The 16,744-nt window shown below is 40.6% G+C and overlaps 1 protein-coding gene across 2 annotated transcripts; it reads left to right on the plus strand.

The window, feature by feature from the left end:
- The first annotated feature begins 1,034 nt into the window (after positions 1 to 1,034).
- On the plus strand, positions 1,035 to 14,590 carry tdrd3 (tudor domain containing 3). Of its 2 annotated transcripts, none has more exons than XM_053422584.1 (14): positions 1,035 to 1,242; positions 2,171 to 2,255; positions 3,643 to 3,708; positions 4,390 to 4,550; positions 6,138 to 6,279; positions 6,453 to 6,524; positions 8,867 to 9,016; positions 9,457 to 9,609; positions 10,324 to 10,501; positions 11,101 to 11,244; positions 11,697 to 12,640; positions 13,203 to 13,328; positions 13,448 to 13,581; positions 14,342 to 14,590. In XM_053422584.1, exons 1-13 carry the CDS (start codon positions 1,205 to 1,207, stop codon positions 13,562 to 13,564), a joined length of 2,376 nt encoding a protein of 791 aa, XP_053278559.1. In that variant the 5' UTR covers positions 1,035 to 1,204; the 3' UTR covers positions 13,565 to 13,581; positions 14,342 to 14,590. The 2 variants fall into 2 exon arrangements, with proteins under 2 accessions (XP_053278559.1, XP_053278567.1); XM_053422592.1 differs by having other exon boundaries at positions 11,107 to 11,244.
- The last annotated feature ends 2,154 nt before the right edge of the window (positions 14,591 to 16,744 follow it).

Genomic DNA, 16,744 nt, shown 5'->3' on the forward strand with positions numbered 1-16,744 from the left:
AACCAAAAGAGGAACCTGGATTAATCTGTCCCAAAATCCAAGAGGATTCTCCCTACCCTGTCTAATGCCCCTGAGCAAGGCACCTTACTCCCCCAAGATCTGCTCCCCGGGCGCCGTACATGTTCGCTCACTGCTCTGTGTGCCCTTCACCAGATGGGTCAAAAGCAGAGGTTAAATTTCCCTACCTGCATGTTCATGTCTGTGCATGTGTTTGGGATAAATAAATGTATCTTAATATGGTGAGTTCTTCCAATGAAATCTTCCAATTTGATGATGTAATTTACCACAGGATATCTGACAGTGTATTTCAACCAGAGCCCTTCAGATCACTCCATCCTGACTTGAGCCTTTATGCTCTCAGTGTGACAGTAAATGGATCACTGTGGTGACAATTTATGGATTCTACTATTCTAACCATTTTTGAACAGATCCTTGGGGCTTGCAATGCCAATTTCCTGGCAACTTCCAAGTACACAGATTACAAGAGGAGAGTTGCCGTTAACAGGCGTGACTGAAAGATAATTTTTTCCTCACGTGGCTATTCAGAATTAATACTTTCTCAGTGGAAGCAGGGTAGATGCTTGGAAGAAGGCATTTAGAAGCTATAGGTGTGTCTCCTCGCCACCAGCTTAAATAGGTTTTAGTGAATTATTTTTGAGTAAATCTCCCAAGAGCCTTTAAATGGAGAGCTGGTCAGGATCTCCAGTACAGGGGTACACTGGGATCTAACCATAGACGGTATATGCTGCGGATCTAACGCAGTTTTTAAAAGAAAACATGAAATACTTTGCACAATCCAGTCTGTAGTGTTTATTTACAACGTTTTGCACAATGTCTCCCTGGTTCTGATAGTATTTTGTATAGTATTATATTAAATGTTGTTTCCTATTTTCATACTGTTACATTTATACTTGCACAAATACACCACACCCAATTACTTATTTGTGTAAACCTGGTGCTAGGCAATAAAAATAACGATTCTGATTGTGTAAGTGTGTTTTGTCCCTGTCGGCTCGCCATACTTACGTCTCTTAGTTCGGTGACGCATGTGACGTCGGGTCGCGTCCGGGTTCACGTTAGCATCTCAGCGGTTGTCATGAGCAGAGTAATGTCTGTCACAACCACAGCCAGATAGTCGTCGTGCACATGAGCTCGGTGTAAAAACCTCCCGGTGTCGCTTGGCTTCACACGTTTCACACGAACAATGACCGAGTTGACAGATTCCCTGACGAGAGAGGGCTGGTAGGTAGCATGGTAGCTAACGTCAGCTAGCTAGCTAACTCACTGAGGAGCCAGATTGTTGTGTGGCTCGTAAATGGAATTGTTGGTATCTTTACGTTACGGTTTTAAAAAGTACAATTTAAAAAGTTGTGTGTATCGTGGCACAGTCGTTAGTCCCCCCCTGCAGCGAATTAGCGGCTTGATAACTAAGTAGCTAGCGAGATAAATAACGTTAGCTAGCTCACTTAGCATGCTTTTACCTTCTGTAAACCACTGTCGGTACAGTCAATGTTAACTAATGACTGGAAACATTACATGTAAATATTGATCAATTATACAAGTGGAGGGACTGGTTTGAATTGTGCCCGAAGTGAAATGCATGCTGGGAATTCTTTCGAAGTCCGAACTTGTCGTCAGCACGTTTAACGACATAACATCTTTATCAGAAAACTGATTGTGGGCCAACTTAGTCTAGAAACAATCAACCTAAACACGTGTATAAACACAGTTTTGCACCCTTGCTAATATCAGCTATACAATTTAAGTATACTGTTTTGTATTATCTAGTTTTAGAAAGGGCCAAAATTCATAGACAATTAGCGTTGCTTCTGAATTTCACCTGTCAGTGGATACATGCTTATACAGAGATGCTGAGGGCTTAACTCTGCATCACTTCCTGCCTCTTCATAAAGTATTGGTTATACATAACGTTGCATCACGTGGAGGAATAACATTTTTATTCTCGAGATTCAAAGTCTTGTTATTGTTGTAAAGCCTCATTTGGGGGTTAACGGAAATGTGAGAAGTGTTAAATTCACGGTCTCATCCATATTTGTTGTGATGAAAACTGCGCTGGTCAGGTACATACTCTGCTGAATCTTTTGAAACCTACTACAGCACTTGAAACCCCCCCCCCCACCCCACCCCCCCCTGTGTGTCATCGTTGCAGGTACCTCAGTGATGAAGGCATAGCAGAGCTGAAAGGATCTGCTGAGAATGCATCACACAGCGACATCATTCGCATTGCACTTGATGTAAGTTTGAATCCAGATTTTAAATTGTAAATATTTATTTATAGCGTATGGTGAGACGAAATTCAGCCATTGGTTGTAAACTGTTCAGGGAGATGGTTATGAAAATTTGAGGTATTTTATTAGATATTTTTTGCTTTTTATATGTAGAGGAAACTGATGTATCCAGACATAATTGCCCTAGAAATATATCTTACTGTACTAAATTTTAAACTGGCTGTGAAATCCTCTGTTAAAGTTAAGTATGTTTCATATATTTAGTATTTTATAGTATATTATTAAATGGAATAGTTTAGTGCTCCCTAATATCAAACAGTCTCCTATAAATCAAGTCCATTACCAACCTACCTATACATTTTCATGACAGCATATGATGTGATCATTGTGATGAATTAAAATATTATTTTGTTGGAATTAGCATAATTCTAAGTGATACCCATGATGTTGAGGATAGATTTTAAAACTTTTACTCATTCTCAAGGGTAAAAATTGTATAGTTCTTTCTAACTGGATTTGGTTCCAAACAGTTTGTTAGCTTAGTCTGCTTAAAGGTTTTGTGGACTCAAATATTTCACCCACCCCTCCATCGGAATAGTGGTGAGTAGATAACGAGTGGATTTTCCTTTTTGAGTGAACTATCCCTTTAATGCTGGCTTGCTAAATGTAGCACATACAAAAGTTATACATCAAAGATGTGGAACTCAATCTCACAACGAATTAGAAAAGCACTCTATATAGATATTTTCAAGAAGATGCTAAAAACTTGTGCTTTGTCCAACATTTAATTATATTATCAGTTTTTTAATGATTTCATTTTGTTCAACTTTTCAAGATGGTAATGTTGTATTGTCTTCGTGCTTAATGCTTTATTGTTTTAGATGATCTTTTCTTTGAATGACCCTTTTTGTCATGTATTGTGAGATGCATTTTATGCTATAAAAGTTTTTAATGAATATAACTATTATTATACACCGAAAGAGTTATATAGACAGAGGAGTGACAAAAACACAATACATTTAATTAAGCAAAGAAGACCCACAGACAGTCATAGAACCAGAATGTCTTTTATTAAGTCTGTGTGTAAAAATAGCTAAAATAAGACTATAATTCTGCTTAATGGACCCTGTAGTACCTGACAGGTGCAGAACATACAGTGCATTTACTGTTAAAGCCTTGACCTTTAAGTTTTCGCTTGATGTGCTTCCAAATGATCTTCGGCTGCTCTTGGATCTATTACCGGTTGAGCCAACATGTAATAAATTAGGAATCTAGCTTGCAGTCCCTTAAAATCAGTAAAGTTACAGTTTGCCTCTTTCTTTGCTTAAACTGTTTTCATTTCATTACACCTGTCACATTATTTATTTTAAACTAAGCACTCTCTCCTTTGCAGAATGATCTTAGGTCTACTGGAAGGAAATTTCTACCGTCTGATGTCAACAGTGGAAGAACTGAGAAGGTGAGGGGTACAGAACATGTTATGTGGCCATTGCAGTGCTACATTTATGAAACCTTGATTGGGGTGATGCGTTCGGTCAATGTGTTTTTTCAAAGCTGCAAGTCGGTACGGACCCGACATGTGAAATGCAGTTCCCACTAGTTCCACTAGATGGCTCTAACACACTAACAAACAAGGATCAACAAACTGCTTTACACTTGTGAAACTGAGGAGAATACATTTTCCAAATATTGTCACAGGATTAAAACATCTAATTAAAACGTGTAATTTTTTTGTGAGCTTATCCCAGCCTCCCCCCAGGCTTAGAATAAGATGGTCACCCTGGTCAAACACTGACACTCCGCACTGTGCTTTGTACAATATTCAATATGTATAAAACAATGAATGTCATTTGAGCTTCTAAAACTACATTACATATAGATTTAAGTATTATGCAGACATTTTAGTGTCAAGACCCAGCAGTGGCTTTCAAAGATCATGGTCATGGTGACATTGAAGAAAAGCCACGAAGGAGCTCAGAGGAATAAATACACCCGGGCTGACAGAGGTACACTTAATGATTAGAGCTATTTTAATGGTGTCTTAGTTTATGCTCGTATTTTGCTTCAGCAATCCTCCCCCACATGCTGTTGATTTTCCTCCGAAGCCATTATTCATCAGCTGTCTCCTGCACATGGCCAGTTGGACGGTCCATGTGTTCTCCAGGTGCAGAAGGTGAGGAACATCTCGGCTCCTAAAGACCATGAGGAGTCCCAGGGCGCGCCCAGAATGCTGCGCCTCCAAATGACAGATGGGCACACCACCTGTGTTGGACTGGAGTATAAACACCTGTCTAAGATCAGGTACCTATACAACACTTTGGTAGCATTTAGGAATAATTAGGTTTAGTGCAAATAACAGGATGTTGTGGTTGTTTGGGAAGTTAATATCACTGTTTAATAATGGTTAAAAATCACATTAGTTAGCACAAACATTTAAAATGGAGATGTAGTCCTGACCCTAATACGTAAAGCTCCAAATCTGTATTTCAATCATGCTTTTTTTCTTTCTTTTCTTTAATGCAATAGCTTGTTAAATAAGAAAGGCAAAAACAGTAGATAGTAAGTTGATGCTATGCATCACATCACTCGTCTACAGTTATCAGCACCATTACTTGGATATGCAGCACTCGATAGCCTTACAAGTTTCAACAACACACCATGATTTAAAAAAAGTCAAGCATCTTGAATAACTTCCAGATTATGAAGATAACCCCTAAAAGGTCAAATGCCAGAAAAACTAACAAAAAAGGGAATGTTGTAAATCTACAGCGACTTTGGGAAATCCGTCACAGTTGAACTTTTTCTCTGGTTACTGTCACTAAAGCTTTGAAGCTTCATAAATCTTAAACAGCACTAAAAACGTACATCTAGTAGCTACACAAATGCAAAGCACGTTCTCTCACATCAGGATTTGGTATATTCAAAGCCAATGTGTGATATTCTGCACATATCCATTTCCTTCACCTTCTTGTCAACACTCTCACCCCACCACATGCCTAAATTTTCCCTTTATCTGCAATTTGGTGGCAGCTGATCTCACAATTCCAAGCCTTAATTACATCTCCATCCCAGCAACGGTGGCCTTGGCGACTGCTGCCATGGTGACTAGCCAGTCTGTACAGGTGGAGTGACCAGAACGTGGGCCTGGACTTCCTGATGGGAAGAGAGGACAGAACAGAACAAATCCCCTCTTTATGAACGTCTCACACACACTGGCTACCAACAGTGGTGGTTAGTGTTTCTTATGAAAGTGTCCGCTTTAGTGTGCCAGAGGCCATAAGTGAGTGGCAAAGGATGGGATGGATTACAGGAACTGTTCAGTGTGTGAGACTGGTAGAGAGGGATGACAATTAGGAAATAAGCACAAACATTGATCAGAGTTGGGTGAATAGTGCGTTTGTAGAACTGGATGCATGTGTTTGTGTGTGATTGAATCAAGGATCAAGAACAACTCCTTTCTGCATTTGCCACTGTCATGAGTCTGTGAGCATCTATTCCAGAGGTTTGGAGTGAAATCCCTAATTGTTGCTTTGGCATCCGGCATCAGTAGCTGGAAATCCCTCTAAGTCCCTGTGCTTTCCTAATGAGAGAGGCAGAGGCCTTATCAGGCCTCATGAGAGAGAGAGGGGCTTTTAATTTACCATGAGGATGGGTGAGCAGCTGGGATTATTAATAGGCTCTCGTAGCCTGGCCACCCATCCCCTGGAACTGAGCCATGTCATTTATAAAGTGGTATGGGAAAGGCAAAAGGATATGGGGCTGTATATGCTGTTATAATGTCTGGTGCCCTTGAATGCGTTGAACATTTAAGTGTTTGTTAAACATTTGAACTTTCCTTTCATAAATAACTTTTTATTGGATTCTTTATTTTTTATTTCTGCTTTTCAGTCTCAACACCCCTCCTGGAACAAAGGTGAAGCTCCTTGGAACCGTCCAAGTTAAAAATGGTCTATTGATGCTCGATGACTCAAAAATCTCTGTCCTTGGAGGAGAGGTTTATCACATGGTGGAGAAATGGGAGCTGCAAAGGGTGAGGGTTGTCGTCTTATGATGACTCAGCGTCTTGCAAAAAATGGAATTCATATATTGGTGATCATTTCAGATCTGCATTAAAGGCCACCAGCAGTCTGCCATCATCTTTTCTGGCTTTATTAATTTTACTGTTTTTTAATAATGATGTCCCTTTTATTTTTCAACCTGCAGACTCTGGCCAAACACAGCAGGAGTCACATCGGAGCAGAAGGAGGACCTCCTCCCTTTGTGCAGTTCGGTCAGGTGAGAACATATCAAATTTTAAGAAGAGTACATTTGAAAACATTGTTACAAAGAGCTTCTCTTATATGAACGCAAGAAGAAGACAACAAACCAGACAAACAGATGTAAAATACATAACAGAAATGAGGTGATCAGGATGATGGATATTAAGGAGGAGGTTTCAGTGGTGATTTAATGGAAGTCGGAGGCGACTGATGAATAACAATAACCGCTCAGAAATGCGTGTGGTCGAACCCATTCTTGGCTCGAGGAGTGGGCCTTGATGTCCCTGTTCTTGGCAATGATCTCTCTGATCTTCCTGAGGTAATTGTTAGTCATCATGAATCATTAAAATGCATGACTGCATTTTAATTTCTGCTTTGTTGTCCAACCACACATGTTACAAGCAGTTCAATGTCAGCTGTTTTTCTTCCCGAACATAATGTTGTTAATGGGTTGCATTTGTATTAAAATAGAGGTCTGTTGTAATTTGTAGAAATGGAGAGATGAGATTAAACTTGTCAAAGATGATAATCAGGCCTCCAAAGCTCAATCACAAATAAATGATATGCTCCAAATATCCATTTCATCCATAACATCATCATAGTGTCTATAAATAAGTATCTATAGACACCCTTTGTTTTGAAAATAATAACTAAGTGCAAGCAGAGAGAATTAAACCACCTTTAATCTCAAATGGTTTTGCACATTAACACAATCTACAAAAAAGTTAATATAGTAATTTCTCATTCGAAAAGTACTCAGCCTGAGTCAATTCTCCCTGGGCGAGTTTCAGAGTGGGAATCATCCGGATCAGCTTGCCACTTGGATTTGGGGATTTTCACTCACTCTTCATTCCACGTTTGCTCAAGCTTTCTAAAGTTAGAATAGTTCTTTTTCAATATTCTCTAGATTTTCAGCTTTACAATGTTTGTTATGTCGGGTCACTCCTATTACTGTTAATTTGATGACTGGGTTGCATTATTATATACAATATCGGCACTCTGAATCAGATTATTTTACAGTCTGTGCCTGCATTTTACGTGGTTATACATTTATCAGTCGGTCAGTTAAATGTCTCCCAGTTCCTGCTTCTTGGAAGCATTCTCACAGCATTAAGCTCCCACTTCTACACTTCACATCAGGAATCTTTAAAGTTAGATGAATTGGTGGCTTTTCACCGGGCATTTTAATTTTCCCTGAACAGTTTAATTCAGTGTATATTCCAGCAGAAAATAAAATGATTGGCCTCATGACTCCATAATATGTTCACCAGTGAAGTGCTAGGTTCTCTGAAACCCAGTTTAATTCACTAGGTCAGGATTTTATTTGGATCCGCACATAATTGAACACTCATAAATAGCAGTCTCCTAAACATGCCTGATTTTTATTCAACATCCATAAATTATTCTGAGAAATCTTAGAAAATGTTGAGAAACACACTATCTCACCATGTAACGGAAAGGGGGGGGGGGATTCCTGGATCCGACCCCTGATCTGGATCCCTGCCCAAATTAGATTTTGATGTGTTCTCCCCTAACCCAGATTGCTTCCTACCACCAAGTTTCATACTAATCCATCCAATAGTTGTTTGTGTAACCCTGCTAAAAGACAGACAAACAAATGCAGATGAAAATGTAACCTCCTTGCCTTAGGTAGTCATCACTTTCTGAATCAGTGCGTGCCAGTACCTTGGTCTAATCTACAGAGCTCATGGAACTTAATCCTTGGCCACTGCTTTATCTAGAATATAAGAAATAGTCGACGTCGACATCCATGTTTGTGTCTGATCTCAAAACCTGAGCAAATAACATCCAAATAATCTGTTGTTGAGGCACCACCAGGTACCGAGTAATTGTGATAATGTCCTTTTTGTTTTAATTGGGGTGAACCATCCTCTTAACACCTGATACGTTCGGCCTTTTTTTTATCAGCTGTCTTCATTCCTTCTCTTCAGATAAGTCCCCTCTGGCTATTTAATCTCGCCGCCCATCACTTTACCTTGCTGGGATTGCCAACACAACAAAAAGATGGCGAACCTGCTCTTGACCAAAGGTCATTGCTCCATTCACTTGCCGGCTTCTCGTATTGAATCATCCTCCTCTGGTGCAGTCACAAAGCGTTGAGTGTCCATTTCAATCCTTCAAAGTCAATGCTTCTGAAACTCGGTTCACAGTTAGGTTTGTTAACATGAACTGGGAGCTAGGAGGCAGCTTTGTATGCTACAAAAATAAAATCTTGCAGTATATTTTAATCACCGGATGTAGCTCACGTCTTTTTGCAAAAATGTGAATAATAATTTATTTGATTATTTTCTTAAGGGACATCACATGAATGAGTTGGACTTTGTTTACTCCCTGTAGAAATCCGCAAGGCAGGATGAAGTGGACAGCAGAGACCTCGACCAGAGGAAAACCCTGCAGACTCTCAATGTGTTCAAAAGCGCTGAGGAGAACGCTGAGTTTGAAAAGCAGCGGACAGCAGCAATCGCTGAGGTGGCCAAGACCAAAGAGGTAAAGGCATTTATTCAATTAAATTTAACATTTTGTAATTGTTTGCTTTATCTTGCAAAAGTGTGACTCAATTTACTTTACTGTCATACTGATATGTAATAGACTCGTGTAATTTTTTTAAATATTTTTAGTTTGTCTTTAATTTCCCATCCGTAAACATTATACATTTGGTTTTCAGGTCCTCTTGTTGCCTTGTTGACAGATTTAGCTGTTTCTTATATCAATTACAAATTTTGTTCAAACAATTTGTCCTCCATTTTAAAAAGTGATGTTCCTTATTGGCATTCCCCTTAACCTTGTTTGACTTTGACATTCAAGCAACTGCTCAAATTAAAAATCCTAATTGCACAGTCAACGACAAAGTTCTGCTTCTTGTGCCTGCCTTCTTTTTACATCCAAGCCTGCAGCTCTATTGATCCTAGTGTTCTTTCCCTTGTTAGGGTCCCCGCACATTTGGAGGTGGAGGAAATGCAGGCAGTAATTTATCCACCGCTGCTTCCTTCTCCCGGGGCAGAGACTCTTACCAACAGAGGAGACGAGACGACAGGGTTGAAATACCCGAAAGCAGACCGGATGAAAATTACAGAGAGCTGGTGAGAAGACAAACTTTGTCCAAACCTGTGAAACAATTTGAGCCTGTGTGTTAAATGTGAAGGTTTTACCTCAGCTTATTAAAGCCTCCATTCACTGTCTCAAAGCAATTAAAACTTTGGAGCCTCTCTGCAATCATTTTTGGTTACGATTTTGTTGAAATCCCCAAAAATAAGTGGAGGTCTTGTCATGTTTTCCAACCTATTGGCTGTAGCTTTGTGTTGTGACCTGCCAGTTTGTGGGCTTAACACAGCTTGTAGCTAAATACATACAGTGAATAGGATGACACAGGGAATTTCGGTTTTTTGCTTTGGGAATTGAACTTGAATAATAATCCAACCCTTATAGGGAGCTAGGAGAGAGCAGGCCAGGAGAAAGCATGCTCCTGCCAAGGCTAATGCCCGATCTCACCATGTTAAAGAAAGTAAACAAAAAATCTTGATCTGCTTCTTAATCAGGGCCAGAATTGTACGTGCTCCTCATTGGATCATACATGACCCCCCCACTAAATTTTATGACAACTAGCTCTGTAGTTATTGAGTAATGCTAATGTAATTGCAAACTGAAATTGATACAGTGCCTTGTATGACCCTTTTAAAAGAGTACGTTCTTTGTGAATCAATCTTTTTTCCCTCCTCAGTTCATTAAGCCGTCCCTCTCTCTTTCTCACTAACTCTTACTTCTGTGTCTAATATTACATAATGTTGTGTGTGTAGGTGGATGAATATGCGCTGAGAGACCTCATTGAGATGGGCTTTAACAGGGAGACTGCTCGACTGGCCCTATTGGATAGTAACAACAATCTAGAAGTGGCACTAAACAGCCTACTGACTGAGGCTACTGGAAGCATACCAGCCCCTGTGGTAGCTGAGCCGATCAAGCCCGAACCCAGAGGTAGTTACACACGCTCACACGCATGTCCACTGCTCAAATCACCTCATAGCTGAAAACTATTCCTACAGAGTAAGAGTGAGATTGGGGGGGTTGTAGAGGTCGTTTTAATGCAAGGGAAAAAAAATCACCTACAGGCTAATTAAAGGTGCACAGTGGCCGTTTTGCTTGTTTTAGTCCATTTACCAGAAATTGCATACACACTTTCCTGCCAACTGTTTTCCCAGCACACAGCAAGGTTTCAGATGGATATTCTACATTACCTGCAGTCATTGTTTTGTGTTAGTTTCAATATTGATAGTGAACCTGCAGCAGCTTGAACTTCCATGCCGCTGAACTACCGAACAACTGACTGATTTTAATCATTTGGTCCTTCAAGTGTGAACAGGGGCTGTTTTTAAAGCCTCTATTGTCGCTGCAATTTACACACACACACACACACCCAAACACACTTTCACACACACACACACACACACACACACAGCCCTTTCACATATTCTTTGGCTGCAGATGCGAGGGGGTGTACACTTTCAAACATCCAGTGTCATTGATCAAACTCTTCTAATTGGGTCAACATGACTTTATTTTTGGGTTCTTCTCAGGCAGAGGAAGAGGAAGAGGAAGAGGAAGAGGAAGAGGCCGGTCCAGAAATGAAGATGAGGAGGAGGGAGGAGGGGCAAGACCATCTGGTCCGAGCACACTGTTTGACTTCCTGGAATCTAAGATGGGAGGTTTCTCCATCGATGGTGAGTGAACCAGTTCAGGTTTCCTCCTTCACTACCTCCGTATTCCATGATTTTGAAAATATGGGTGATGTTGTTCACTTTTTCAGACCAGTTGTTAACACCCCATTAACATACGGAATCATGATTGGTTTTAGACAGATGGTTATCTGGCTATCTGGAGCTGAGGGGAATTAAGCCGTGATCTCTAAATGTCTAAAATTGGGGCTTGCAGCACCAATTCAGCTTTATAGTTCAATATTTTATTCTGTTTTACTGAATATTTTATGATGATATTCTGATCTTTTATTTATTTGTGTTCCCTTCATGCTTTTGTTTTTTCTTAACAACCTTTTATCTTCATTAAATAACAATGGTGGAAGTGAATGTGATCTTGTCAACATAGTTTTTGTTATTTATGCCAATATTGTTTTGCCAAATATTTCACACTGCCCTTCTTTGGCTTGTTTTCTCAGAGCCAAAGAACCATGCACCTCAGAGACATCATGAGAGTAAACCAAATTTCTCCAACACGGACTATTACTCTAAGGACTCATCTCATCCCAAGTTCTCCTCACATTATGACCAGAGGCCACAAAGGAATGACAGACCACCTCGCTTCCACAGGGACACTGATTTTCCTAAACCAGGCCAGGAGCCTCTCTCTAACTCTACCACCTCCCGGATATCAGCTCAGCCTCAGCATTGGAAGAGCCAGGAGAGATGGTCACAGGGGACGTCAGACAGAGCGCAATTTGAGAGGAGGGAGATGCGAGATGAGCAGATTTATCCTCCTCCTCTTGCGACTACTTGCAATCGTTCAAAAGAACCTCAACAGCAGATGGAGTTCAGTGGCTCTTACAACCAGAGACCCAGAAATGTAGATGGTGGGAACATGGCTGAACCATCTCACAGGAGAGGGTTTAAAGACAATATTCCCCCGCCTAAACAGAATGACCCTGCAGACATTGAGGTGGATGGAAGAGTAGGTAATAAGCGTACAGACAGAATTGAAGAACCCAACAACAGCAGGAGGAAGGGGAAGACTGACCGGCCGAACTCAGACTACTACGATCGACCAAGGGCAGGTGGACCACTCAACTTCAAGGGAGGAAGCTCAGGGATGACCCAAGAAGTGGAGTCACCACAGGATATCCGGTTCATAACAGTGGATCCTAATCATTTCCATAATGGAGATATGGAACACAAAAGAACTGGGCCAATCAAGCCAACAAACGCATTGTGTCCCCCCAACAGGGAGCCTCCCTCCAGGAAGACCCCTTCTAACAACTTCGGACCTAAAAGGAGGTCAGGACAAGGCCGAGGTCAAGGAGCCAGGGGACCAGATAAAGGTTATATTGTGGAACCGGCTTGGAAACCTGGAGACCGGTGTCTGGCTCTCTACTGGGAAGACGGCAAGGTACGTCATTGCTGGATTGAGCTGATAAATAAACCAAGAACAAGGATCAAAACTCTCTTTGGTCTTGGAAATGAGAATTAATAATGTGACATTTATCAAGATAATTTGCAATATAGGCTGTTATGACTTGATATTGTTTTTATTCATTTTTGCTTTCGACTTAATTTTAACGAAGTTAGAAACAGTTGACTGAATTAAAGTTGCTTCCATATGTGAGATGTGAGTCCACAAAAACTACTGCAGATTGAGACCCACATTTGTGTCAACATTATAATTAACAACTAAACAAGTTAAAGAATTAGTTCACTGATGTCAAATGTGTTTTTTCTTTGCCTGATGCTTGTTTGACAGTCAGCATGTTTAATGAGGTCAAAAAATAATTGGAGCAATTATGGCTTATTTTCGCTCAGTCAGTGTTGACGGCATCTTAGATATGTTTGTCAAGTTGTAATAACTGACATAGATTTGGCTTGTCCGCACACTTGTGAATGTTTGTATTGAAATAATTGATGATAATGATTTCTGTTTGTTTCTGTCTGTGGTTGTGTCTGTGGCTGTGAAGTTCTACCACGCAAGAATAGATGCTGTGCATCCATCGGGCTCAACGGCCGTGGTTGTGTTTAGCGAATACGGAAACTGTGAAGAGGTTCTGCTGTATAACATTAAACATATTGCTCCTGATTCATTGGTAAGAAAAGAGAAAATATTAACAATCGCTTTTTATCATTCATTATTCAAGATCACAACGTGTAAGGAAAACTGAGGAACTATGAATGATGTGCAAACATATTGAATGTACAATTGCAGGAGGAAGATGATGGTTTCTATGACAGTTCACTGGAGTTTCGCCGGGGGGGAGATGGACAGCCGAGACGAACGAGACCCACGCAGCAGTATTACCAGCCACCCAGGGCACGAGATTGATGTGTTTGCACTGGCAGGTAAATAAATATTGAACTGTTTCCATTAATAATGACATATGTAACGTCAGTATGTGGACACAGTGTGAACACCACCTATTTTTTATATGGAACATTTCTATTTTTATTGTGGTAATCATAGACTGGAGAAAGAGAGACAATAGCCAGCTCCCCGAAAGTGAAGCCAAAGCCCTTGATCGCCCCCTTGTGGCTCCCTGCAGTATAGGTCATAAACTATCTCTTCGCGTTAGTGGATGGAACATGGACCGAACTGAAAAGTCAAATTTTTTAAAAGACTGTTTCTGGCATTTTAGGTCGTTGATTGTTGAATTGTTTATTTTCAGCAAGTTCTCATTAGTTATTTGAATATATACAAATGGAGGGGGCATCATGATTGACAGCTGACACTGACACGTTTAGTCAATTCCATGGATTAGCTGGTCCTTGATACCACGGCTCCATCCCCCGATCACTGATGTCCTTTCCAGGATATTTTGGCTTAAGCTCCAGAGGGTGTTGTCCATCCTTATATACAGTCTGTGGTATAGACTGTAGCGAAAGTGGTTTGTAACATTGTCCCTGCATTATTATCTGCTTATAATGCATAATAGAGCCTATTGATTATTAATTTGTATGTAAAAGAAGTTTATATAATAATTTTAACTTTGACTATTTCTGCTCGTGCATTGTGTAAAAGCTATTTCACACTGTCAGCAGCATTTCACTGAGATGGCCTCAAAATTCTAACATGATTAATTCTTTCTTTCCCTCTCTCCATTAGTGTGCTTGTCCCACTTCCTTCCACGACGAAGATCGTGTCACTTTCTGCAACAATCCTGAGTGCTTCCTGAATTTTTAAGTGTACACACTGTCAGGACATGAAGAACTCTTCTAAGGGCTTGGACCTCAAGAAAAAAATTTAAAACTGACATGAGCACTTGTTGTTTTTTGTTGAAGACATATCTACTGTATATGTTGTGAAGGTTTGTTTTAATGGATACATTCAAATAAACTGTTATCATGGTATGTAGCTACTTTGTTTTAATGTCTTTTATTTTCTAATTATTACATTTTAATTATGAATAAACTAATGCGGTGCAGAAAAAGCCACCTCTTACGATTTTGTTTTTAATTTCATGACGGTACTTATGTCATGACTTGGAATTGTTTTAAAATCTGCTTCCAAATTACGTCTCACTTTTGTTATCTCTCCTCTGGTGGACAGACGTAGTGTGAGTCGACAGAAGCAGCTCGAGCTCGATTGTTGTGCTCTCTGAAGCAAATCCAGAGCGTAAGACAATCTCTTCCCCCTGTAATAGAGATGGTTACACTGCAGAGATATCATTTTGCACATTACAAAAGGGACTGTACCTGGCTCTTCAAGCTCTGCACACGCACCAATGTGCGGCCTGTTAACGGACCCGAGCCGGGCGAGAGACAAGTTTTACACATCAAGAAATAATCTCCTCTTCAGCTCCAGTTTCACTGTTACCAGCAGCAGGAGACGAAGGGACAATGCTCCGGGGTTCAGCGCAGAGGTCACCGTGCTATTCTGTACCACTGGGCCAGAGGATTTGCTTTATTTTCCAACCGAGACGCCAACTGAGCACAGATGAATAATTAACGGCGGGTAATATGGAAACCTATCCGTTAGGAAGGAACTGAAAGTGAAGCTGATGAAAGCGCTCTCGGGGACTGGCTGTGACGCTGGCCAGATCATCACAAAAGGATTGATTTTCAATCAGATGAACGGGGATATTTCAGTCCGAGGAATTAATCCTGTTTCATATTGAATATATTTCTCTGTGAAATGTCAGACACGACAAACATGCGACGGAAGCCCTGAGGTCCCACAGTCATTAGACTCAAACGCAACATTATGATGGGGGGCAAATCCAGAGGCCCTGGGATGAAGGGTGGAAACCGATTTTTAACAAATAGAAAATGTTCATAGCTGTTTGCGGGAGATACATGAGTGAAACATGGTCGACAACTCAAAAACTAAGACAAAAATGATACACCATGAATAAGCAATTCTAATTTATCGTTTATGTTCTAAAAGCTAGTTCAGGAGACTCTTAAAGAAAACCTGTCAGTAACTGTTTTCAGTGTGAGCTAATACTCACTGTTCTGTCTGTGATACTCGTGAAGCCACAGTTAACAGTGAGGGGCGGGGGGGATCCAGTGGATCAGTGTTGGGATAACATGATATTTTGCTCCTTATAAAGGAAACATTAGACCAAAGAAAGCGAAAGGCCGTGGAAGCTGGCAGGAGGGATTAGATTGCATCTTGTTTTCTCGTGTTTATGTAACTGCGCAGTTGATACAATCTTGTTAACGCTGTGATCACAGTGAATCTAAAGCTTCAAGTGCTGTGCCTGTTTTCCTGTGACACGTCGACCCTCTGTGGCTAGATATGCTCCAAGTGATCCAGTGTTTCACAAACAATCTTGTGACTGGATTCGACATGACAGGATTTAGTGTGGGAGTACTGGGGCAGCGAGTCACTCTTCAATGTTGCGGCTTGATGGGCTTTAGTACCGTCAGCTTCAGTTTGATTGTATCTCTATTCATATTGGATTATGGGATGGTCGCACGATTGCTCAGTGGCTTTGCTGCCTCCTCCCAGCGGAAAAGGGTCACAGGTTCAAAATTGAACAAACATGCTCTTCCTGCAGTCCAGAGGGAACTGGTGACTCTGGAATTGCCTTTAGGTGTGACTGTGTGTGTCGTATTATCTGTTCCTGCCCTGTGATGGACATCGAGCCCTTTAACACTAAAGGGACCAGCCACACCAACAACTTTCACCCCAACCCATGGTTTTAATGAAGAAAAGGGCAGTTGGAAAGTGGACACCTCTGCCAAGGCTGATTCGCCACTTTATCACCATATTGCAAATACACAGTAGAAATACTTTGTTACTGTACTAAAGTAGATTGTCTGTACTTTACTTGAGTCTTTAAATACGTGTTAAAATGTAGGGAGTAAAAGTAATAAGTCCTTTTAATGTATTTGAGGGGAATCATCTGTTTTTATTACAATATTGGATCATCGAGCACCACCTTTCTCATCAAAACAGATTTCAACCAGGAAGGACGGCACGCAAAAGCACAGAAAAGACGATTGCTTGTTGTATATCTATCAGTGCATATTACACACAATATACATAATGGGCATAAAACAT

This window comes from Pleuronectes platessa, chromosome 1 (assembly GCF_947347685.1).
Source record: "Pleuronectes platessa chromosome 1, fPlePla1.1, whole genome shotgun sequence".
In the NCBI taxonomy this organism is placed as follows: domain Eukaryota; kingdom Metazoa; phylum Chordata; class Actinopteri; order Pleuronectiformes; family Pleuronectidae; genus Pleuronectes; species Pleuronectes platessa.

Coding starts and splice junctions, on each gene's coding strand:
- tdrd3 (XM_053422584.1), top strand. CDS start 1,205: ATGACCGAGTTGACAGATTCCCTGACGAGAGAGGGCTG. Junction 6,525..8,866: donor CCTTTGTGCAGTTCGGTCAG/GTGAGAACATAT, acceptor TACTCCCTGTAG/AAATCCGCAAGGCAGGATGA. Junction 9,017..9,456: donor AGGTGGCCAAGACCAAAGAG/GTAAAGGCATTT, acceptor TTCCCTTGTTAG/GGTCCCCGCACATTTGGAGG.